Below are 10,151 nucleotides of genomic sequence, written 5' to 3'. Positions count from 1 at the left end.
AAGCACTTCTTGGCACAGTTAAATACAGTTTTGGGTAAGATTTTTTTTGTATCACGACAAGTAGATTGTCATGAGGCACAAGTAGATTGGGCCCCTGCTTTAGTTCTTAGACAAGTAGTTTTTTTTTTTTTTTGTTTGTTTGTTTTTTTTAACGGATGGTTTCCACAATTTTGGACTGCACTTATTGAACTTTTTGAATTGTTGATATTCTTTTTATTTAGATTGGATTATTTATGGTTTATGTTAGGGCTGGTAATGATTAAAATTTTTGTGTTCGATTTAATCAAAAAAAAATTTAATCGATTAATTTCGACTAATTATAACGCACATACAGATCCAACTACATTGGCCTATACACATACAGCACAGCAATGAAGTAATAAAATTAACTAGGATCACACTAATCCAGAACGTTATTAATCTCACGTGCCCCACTCAATATGGCCGCCGCTTGAGTGGGGCAACTCAGAATAATAACGTGCTGATTTAAACATAAGTATTAGCTTAATATTTGAAGTAGCAGCACCTGTCCATTCCATTTCATGTAAGGACCTGATTGCAACATATTATCAGTAAATTTCAATGGGCACTTTTCTGGGAGCGTGATAGGGGGGGTAGTGGGTGGGTTAATGGAGAGCCACATAGTGCATATATATAAGTTTAAGATAAGACAGAAGCTTGGTGCTTCTTCGGCAAACTCACCGGCCCAAGTGGCTCCATCGGCTAACGAAGGGAAGGGGAGGAGTCCGGTGATGTCACGGACATTGACGTCACCCGACTCCTCCCCCTTCCCTTCGTTAGCCGACTGGGCCACTTGGGGGAGGAGTCCGGTGACGTCGATGTCCGTGTCGTCACTGGAAGCCGGCGGAGAGGTGAGTCTTCATCTTCCATCAAAAGAATTTTAATCGATCAAAAAGTTTAACGATTAATCGTTAATTTCCCCAGCCCTAGTTTATGTATGTCAGAGTTTGTAAAATACACAGGAAGCACTGAAAACACATTGGTTGCTAACAGCTACAGATACAGTATAATATACCACTTTTTAAATATTAATTATACAGGATTTATATAGCGCCAATAGTTTGCACAGCGCTTTACAATATAAGGAAGACATTACAGTCACAATACAATTTAAGACAAGATGGTAAGGAGGGCCCTGCTCGTGAGGGCTTACAATCTTAATACAAGGGTAATGGTTATTAAGCACAAATATGTACATGGTTATTTTTATTTGGCTTGCTTATTTTATGTTTCTTCATGGATTGTTTGTTAACTTCAAAATAATATGTAGATGATCTCTTCCAGGATGGAAAGCCTTCAAATTCTGATTCTTCATACTTCGGTGTATGGATTGGAGATGATGCTATCCCGTGCACTCCAGTAGTAACCCGCACTAGAACTAAAATGCATAGGTAAACTCCATTTGCATGTTCTAAAAAGTAGTCGAGCTGAAAGCCTTTATGGATGTTGGCTGATCAAGACATTGGGGGACCATCTTAGCTGTAACACTAGCAGATACTACCTAAAAATAATGTTAAAGACATTGAGGGGAATTTATCAAAACTGGAGCAGAGAAAATCTGGAGCAGCTGTGGATGGCAACCAATCAGCTTCTCTTTTTCATTTTCAAATCTTAACTGAACAAAAGTGAAGCTGATTGGTTGCTCTGTGCAACTGCTCCAGTTTTGATAATTCCCCTCTAGGTCTTTTGTGAGTAATGGCTGAAAGGAAGCGTTGGTTTGAAATTGTGAGCAGTACATGTAGAAGATTGACTGATCCAGTGAAGGAGGGAAAAACAGGGTGATGGCTAATCCTTCTGTACTTTCCTAACACCCCCAAGTTCAATCATCTGCTGCCAAAGCCTCAAAAATGACCCAGTAAATCCAGATATGGGGACCAGATGATACTCTTCTCTGCTTCAAAGAATACATCACTTCTTGTCTAAGTGACCATTTGTTAAACTCAAACAGGTGGAGTTAAGGGGTTTGTTGAAAATTTCACTGGAGTTTCTAGGGGTTCTGGCCACCGGGGAGTGCTGACAATATTAGATCCATAGTTTTGGGCAGCTAAAGTTATGGGGAATTTTCTATTAAAGTTAGGCATAGCTATGCTACACTTTGTCCTGTAATGGTATGAGCACCCTTATTGAGCAATCAGGAGGTGGTATTGGGCAGCACTGACGTTTATGTAACACGTCATTTTATCTTGCTATACCTCTGGATCTACTAGTTATTTTGATACAATTTTCACCACAAAAACCATATGTTTATGCGTTTGGCATTATATGCCCGTTTTGGTTCGTGACATGCTTGTTTTGTGTGATCATCATATTAATGAAAGAGCTGGAATTGTGGGCTTATTTACTCATTTTTTTGCTTACTATTACAGATCTAGAATCCTAAAAACAGAAGAAGAACTCATGGAATTGGCAAAGCAGTTAGACCGGAATTTGGTTGAACATAAAGACCAGAATTCTGATGACTTGATAGACAAAGCAAACAAAGTTGTTAATGTTGGTGGTGCTCAGGAAGATGGCAGTGGTTCTTTCCTGGAATACATTCCTGAAGAAGATGAAGTATCTCTAGCATTGAAATCTGTTAGCCAAAGCTCAGGTATAGGAGCAGAAAAGAGCAGTCAAAAGTCTGTGGACCAGGAGGCTGAAGAAGCATTTAATGCTTTGTTTGATTGTTCTACACAGAAATGCAGTGGACGGTTAAGTCAAACTTTGTCCCATGTTTCTACAAGCAGTATTGAGTTTGCTTTAGATACAGGAAATGGCATCGGGGAAAATCAGTTACTTACTAAACATAAAGTTCCACCTGAAAGCAATAAAACTTCAGGTCGTTTTTCCTTCAATTCAAAAGTACGATCAGATATGTTGCAGTGTGATCAAACTTCTAAACAAGCTGGGTCTAGTGGAAAGGAACCAGTTCAATCCTCTGATATGGCTCATTCAGAATTAAATAGCCAGGATGACTTTGAAGATGACTGGGGAGAAGACATTCTTGAAGACGATTCTTTTGTAATGCAGATTACTCAAAATCCTGAGTTGGTTGCTACTCCAAAAAGTAACGTAACTTCAAAAACAGCAAATGATGCTAATCTACATACTGTAGGAGGGAAAGACAGCTCTGGATGTACAGCTAAAGTCATAACCTCTAATAAGCCTAATCATTTTAAATTTGTACCCCTAAAATTAAATGAAGGTGAGGGGAGTAAAATGAAAACGCCTGATCTAAACAGATCTGAAACCTCACATGTGAAGAGAACAGCAGACTGTACAAGAGACAGGATGATTTCTACTGCACATGCTCTAGGACCATCGGGGGCCCAGGTTCCAAAACCAAATGATACTGGTCTAAATTCTTCAACAAATCCTTCCGCTAACTTTGGAGTATCTAAAACTTATACCTTTTCATCTAAACCATTAAGCTCTAGAAAGGAAAAAGATGAAATACCCAAAAAGGAAGTCCAAGCTGCACAGCAAACTCATACTGTCTCTAAAAACAAGGAGTCTGTTTACTCTGATGAATGGGATGACCCTAAGTTTTCTGATGAAGTCCTAGAAATGTTTTGTGAATCTGAGGGAAGTCTGTGGGAAGATAAGGCTGACGATGATGATGACCTATTGTATCAGGTCTGCGATGACGTTGAAAGGTTGACACAGGTTCAAGCATCTGTGGGAAATACTCAGGTCTCTAGTTCAAGTCTTAATGTTTTCACAAAGAGTGTCACAAATAATAAATCTGAAACCAAAATTACCACAAACTATTCTTGTGCTTCAAATAAATCCAGTGGGTACACATTAAGTTCTAATAAAATGGCTGCCAAGGGTGTTTCTCCTGCATCTGTGAGTGGAAACTGCTTGAATTCTTTTCAAAACAGCTCCTTCCAAAGGACAAACCAGGCTTCTTCAACTTTCAGCAGGTCAAACTCTATGCCTTATGTAGCGGAGTCCAAAAAGTATCAAGAGCCTCACTCACAAGGTGTAAATAATCTACAGGCCACCGCAAGCAATGCAAGAACTTCCCAGGCACCTTCAAAGTACTCTTTTACAAGAACTAAGCTTTCTCCAGCACTGTCTGTCCACACAAATAGCTCTCTTTCTGAAAAAGAGAGCATTTCTAAAGGGCTTCAAGGTTTTGTTGATGGTAATAAAAGAAACCCTAATTTGCAGCCACATGTGCTCTCAAGTCAGCAGTCATCATTAAAAAGGCATCTTTCAGAATCGACCATACAGTCATCGAAAGGTATGTAAACAAACTATTACTACAGTTATTTGAGAATGCCTGTGAGATCCAAGCTGCAGTACTCTTCTTCTGTCTAGAGACTTGGTGTATATCCCCACTCGTATTGTTGCCATCATTGCAACTGTAGAAGTCAAATTCACTAGCACATCTGCTACCATTATGCCCACCTGGCTCCTATGGGGCCCATGCTGGGGGAGAGAGCCCCAGGAATAAGGGCAGCGGGTGGAAAGATGATCTCCTATCCTTACCTGCCTGCTCAGACTATAAGCCGTTAAATTGGCACACCCGGCCCATCCGCAACTTCATCAGCACAGGACCCACTGTGACAACTCACTGACTTGCCACTGTAAACACTTAAGTCAGCATATGAAGTCTTCCATTACTCACTTATTCTGCAGCTCTGACTGACGAGATCATCTTATGTCAAGCGTGGCAGAGGATGTGGGTAGTGGAAGACTCGCTCTGCTGGCTTTTATGTTACTGTTATGCTTCTTTTTTTTTTTTTAGGTTTTTGCAAATATACAACAGCAATGTCGAGAAGTAATGTTACAATGATAAGATACAGAAGTTTGTAAGAAAAAAAAGAAATAGATGTAAACATCATCACAAAGAAGAAACTTGGGGTATTGGATAGACATAGTAAACAGCATCAAGGTTGGCTCACCAAACTTATAAAAAGTACATTGGGAAAACTTAAATGTTCTTATTAGTAACTTCCAATATATCAAGCCATCGACCAAATAGCATCAAATTTGTTTGGGAAACCGCTGGCCTTATAGGTTAATTTTTATATAGGGGCAGCGTCCGATCCCCCAAACTCTTCTATTCCATCAAAGAAGGGGGAGTACTCCTTTTGGCAGTCTATAACAATTCGGGGAGGGTTTTTTTTGCATAGAACAGTAATAAGAGATTTCTGGTGTGAGGAGATATCAAGATCACCGGAATACCCCAAAATACACCACAAAGGGGCAATAAATATGAGGTGATTTCAATTTATCACTAATAAACCAGGAATATCAGATTGACCTCTGAGCTGTTGCGCCAGTGCCTTGTCTGGTGCCCCTGTTGATACTGAAGGGTTCAGATATAATACCGTTCACTCCTAGTCTAGCTTGAGGTTTAGTATACAAAAGTTTTACCCATGCAATAAAATTGGGGTCGAAACCGAATTTTTCCAGGACAGCAAACAAATAGGGTCACTGTTGCGCTTTTTAAGAAACAGCCGTGATCCCTCTTCCGCATCGCCTCAGTCAGTATGCCATGCTGTAATTCCTTATCCTTATTTCATATGTTGAATGTTTACTATTTTGCACCACTTTCCATGTGTTATGCTGTCCATTTCCTGTTCTGCACCTCCTCATTCTCTGGTATGCTGTAGGTTTCTTATGCACTCCCTTATTCTATATGCAATGATAAACGTTTTATATAACATACCATCCTATTCTGTATGCCGCGCTATACATTCTCTATTCCACACTGAGGCCTTGTTCACACTGTCAATTGAGTTGTGTTTTTTTGCACATGTATTGTGTGAACAGGGCACACAGAAAACAATTGTTCTCTACCATACTGCTGTAATTGACCTATGTTGCCTGAATTATGCAGTAGTGAATGAAAAGGTGGAACTTCACTACCACATTGTGGATTAATTGGGATATAGAAGTAATTCTAGTAAGGATCATATACAGCAGATCTGATCTATGTCAGTGGTAGGTAAAATGTAGCTCCTTGTGTGCTCTTTTGTATGAACATGTCCTATTCATGGCTAAGTTACAGGTTCTCTTTATATCCCCTCTCTTCTAACAATACTTCCCTTCCCTTTCTCCTCTTGCCCCAGTTGCCCTTCAGAGCCCTGTGTAGAAATCTGTTTGTTGGTACATAACAGCCTTTGGGCTTGGAAATTGTCCATTGAAGTGTTGTGCACTTCAGGGTGTGAGGAAGGAGTCACATGTTCCTGCATACTTGGAAGTGCCATGCATTTTCAAGGCAATTAGTGTGCCAGGGGAGTGTGGGTAATTTAAGTATTAGTAGCAGAGGAGTTGGGCTATAAGGAAAAACTGTTATTTTGTTCTGAATAGGTAAATTCAAGGACTCATCCTTGTTATACAATTGCTACACTTCTTCTTTTTTTTTTTTTAAATAGTAAAAATATGTCTAGTTGAATCTGCAGACAGCTATGTCTTTCTAAAACTGCCAAAAAAAGTTGGTTTCTTTATGGGAGTGTAATGTACACAGTCGGTGTTAAGTGCTCACCTAGAAATGTCATTTCAGCTCATACCGCCTCATGTATCACTTCCCCCTCCCTTTTAGATAGTTAGCCCTCACAGGCAGGGCCCTCCTTACCATCTTGTCTTGAATTGTATTGTGATTGTAATGTCTTACTTATATTGTAAAGCGCTACGCAAACTGGTGGTGCTATATAAACCCTGTATAATAATATGATGATCTCAGTGCTATCAGCGGCATTGTTTTTTTTTTTTCTCTAAATACAATACTTGGACTAGTCATTTAGCTTCAGTTTGTGAAATTCAGTAGAATTTGCATTAGGTAGCTCTCTGCAATGAAATTGCTAAAAGCCTTCCAACATGGAGTTATGCTTTAGCACTGTTATATGTACTTAAGGTGGAGTTTGCAAACTATTTACTGATCGGAAAGAGTGTTTTGGATGCCTTTATCACCACCTGGCTTAACAAATCTCAATGACAAAATCAAGGGAGCTGGGTGGAAAATGGTCGGCCGAATATTGACACCCAATAAGCTGCAGTCCCTGTTCTGGCATTTAGACAGCTGTGGGTGTTGGCCATCTGAGTACAATAGGTGGCGGGGGAGATTCTGCCATCCACACTGTTTTTAGCATGGACGGGGGAAATTTAGAGCCAACAGTAGGTATAAATTGTAGGCATCTAGAAATACTTGCAACAACTGTGATTCTCCTCCACTGCAGCTGAAACCTGGCTGTCCTGGACATTCTAGTAGTGGTTGTTTGCCTGCCCCCTACCATATCACTCACTCATTTTAGCTAAGGAGGTGACCTGTCATAGTGTTCGGCCAATAGGAATACGGGGGAACGGGATGGAACAGGCGAGCTCCGACACTACTGGAAAGTGTTAGAGCTTTGCCTGTTCAGACTGACCCGCATTTGACAGCTGTGAATGAGAACTGCTGTGAGATCTCCTAGATAAGTTCACTTTATATCTCCAAGTAGCATTTGCTTTGTTGCATATTTTAAGCTTTTTAACCCATTCACATATGTATATATTTATGATCCGTGTTCTGTTCTGTTCTAGTCTTTGTCTCAGAAGACAGAAGTAAGAAGTGCTCAATGGAAGAGATTGAGCGGAAAAAACAGGAAGCTTTGGCTAGAAAGAAAATGAGAGAAAGAGTGGGTTCCAATGACAATGCACCAACGTGATGATCCAAAAACATCTATTGTTCTGTCATAGAAGTTGACCTTTTTGTTGGATATTATAGTTTCTCTGTGAGAAAATGTAGTATAAATCACAGCAAACACTATGTTGTTATAGTTTTGTTTTATAAATGTTTACAATGTTAAACTTTTTTTTGTATAAAATATCCTGCTGTGCTCAGGAATAAAATGTGTGAACTTGTATTTATCATGCTTTCTAAGATCACTGTCTCAGAGTCTGTCTTCACTACACAACATAGCTGAAAGTTGAAAATGTTCCTTCATATAGTGCTGTAAACATTTTATATGTGTTTTGCTGGTGTTACATTTGCTTAATAAATATGATTGTAACTCATTCCTCTTGTATATCTGATACAACCATGTAGAATTTTGTCATCCCATTAACCTTTTCCCTGCACACATGGCAAAATTCACATTTTAGGCCTGAAAACATACATTTTCTAAAGGCAGAGACCTTGTAGAGTCTGTGTAGCTCCACCCATCTAAAACAGGAAACAAGGCTCACAAAAAAAAAGCACCAGAATCCCTGCAAGTGTCAGTTCATTTGTGTTCCCTCACCTATCAGGACCATTCTTACACATAGTTACTTGTATTTTTTTTTTTTGGCTACTGCGCTAGGAGGCTGGATAAAGCAGCCCTCCTGGGTCATTCGGCTTAGGAGCTTATGTGAAAGGGGGGTGAGAAATAAAAAATTCCCCCTAGGTTTTGTTTCTGAGCTAAATTTTTTTGCTATTTCCCCCTACTGTTTCCTTCTAGTTAAAAGTTTGACATGGTCTTACCAGCATTGGCTGGAGAGGCTGAGGAAGGCACTTGCACAGGGAGAGGCTCCAGGTCTGGTAGTGCTGCGCTGAAGCTCTCTCTTGGTTTGCTCTGTAGCTGGCTCTAAGTGCACATGCACTTGCAGAGTAGTATCCGTGTTGAGGGCTTGTTCACATGATTTTCTGGTGCGGATCTGCAGACGCGGTGCTATGCATGCAGTGCGTTTTTGGCGCGTTCCAGTTAAAAAATAATAATTTTCTATGATATACCTGTTAGCTGCAGTGTGGTGCGTTTTTGATGCGTTCGTGCATTACAGGACAAAATGTCACATGCAGAGAACTGTAGCCCATACATTGGGATGCATTTTGGGTGCAGGAGCGCACGGATCTGCTCCGGACTTAATTCGGATGTCATGTGAACAAGCTCTGAGGGTCCTGAATGACACTTCTGCCCTGAAAGGGCTCAGTCTTTATGCCCATAGTCTTTCTATAAGGACAGATCACTGTGAAGGTACTTAAAAAAACTTGGATTCAGCCATTTTGCCTGCTGCAACAAGGTAACTAAAAGGTAAGATCTATTCAAACAAAATATATATTTTTTGGTATGCGGTGGGAATGGGAACGCATAACAAACATGTAGAAGGGTTTTCTCAAATTTGACTGCAAAATTAAAAATACACTTTTTTAGTTTAAGCGTCTTTAGGAATCTGAAAACAACCCAAGAAGCTTACTGTTTAAGATCAGATGTACAGAGGGCTTTAATTTAAAAATTTGTATTTCCCCCAGTGCATGATACACTAAAAGTATATTAAAGAGGAACTTTACCCAGATCTTTGAAATGACAACAAATACACATTTAGTAATGACAATCTACAAACACATACTTCTAGATAATTGCAGGATTTTTATTCTTTGCATACCTTATTTTTCCTTTCCTCCTCATTCCCACAGTGGCCATTTTTTTTCATTTTTTTAAGCTACTAAGAGCATATTAATGTATCTCCCTTTACTTCCTGCAACCCTGGGACATGTGACTAGGACAATGTGACCATGCCCATCATCTAAGGGAAGGAAAATGCCTTTCCCAGAAATCTCGTTAGATTACAGATTAGATTTCCCAGCAATGCTTTGCTGATGTAACCGTTCCAGAATGCAATGCAGATTGGGCACATTACATCACTAATGCCCAAGAGGACCAGGAAGTGGAAATACAATAATTGTAAGTAAAATATATTTGTTTAATGAATGTAAGATGATTTCATATCCGCATGAAGAGGTGTTTGCTGAGGTGATTTTTAGTGAAAGGGGGTAAAGGTCTGCTGAGGACTGGAAACGACCTGAAAAATGACTGCTTTTTCCTTTCAGTATAAAAAGTACATTTCCTTTTCTCTGGAGAAGATTGTAACTATGTAATACATTTTACAAAACTGAACGCATCCTTGTCACAGGTTTAAAAAAAACATTATTTGAGGATATGGGGGTTCTTATCCCATGGATAAGAAAGCAGAATCTGCTCAAAAAAGCCTGGGAGGCAGATGCTTGTAATGTCTGATCTGCATTAGCTATTTGTGTTTCTCACATGTTAAACATTTGGTCAGATCAGCTCAAATCCTAATTAGAATCAGGGATTACAAGGGATCAAATTTTGGAATACTTTCCTACTCTTTCTAAAGAGGTAAAGTTTATGGTGAATGCCTCAGTGGAGTCGGTAAATATA

The 10,151-nt window shown here is 39.6% G+C and overlaps 1 protein-coding gene across 1 annotated transcript in view; it reads left to right on the top strand.

The window, feature by feature from the left end:
- Positions 1 to 8,028, top strand: part of ETAA1 (Ewing tumor associated antigen 1) — a 15,507-nt gene extending 7,479 nt beyond the window's left edge. The window contains exons 4-6 of the mRNA XM_018563903.1: positions 1,306 to 1,412; positions 2,388 to 4,249; positions 7,537 to 8,028. Of these exons, the coding sequence (XP_018419405.1) occupies positions 1,306 to 1,412; positions 2,388 to 4,249; positions 7,537 to 7,661 (2,094 nt within the window). The 3' untranslated portion in view covers positions 7,662 to 8,028. The remainder of the gene's footprint in view (positions 1 to 1,305; positions 1,413 to 2,387; positions 4,250 to 7,536) is intronic.
- Positions 8,029 to 10,151: the final 2,123 nt, after the last annotated feature.

Source organism: Nanorana parkeri, unplaced genomic scaffold (genome assembly GCF_000935625.1).
Source record: "Nanorana parkeri isolate BGI_ZX_2015 unplaced genomic scaffold, ASM93562v1 scaffold709, whole genome shotgun sequence".
In the NCBI taxonomy this organism is placed as follows: Eukaryota; Metazoa; Chordata; class Amphibia; order Anura; family Dicroglossidae; genus Nanorana; species Nanorana parkeri.
Note: the sequence above shows the minus strand (reverse complement) of the source record. Positions and strands in the feature narration are given on the sequence as shown.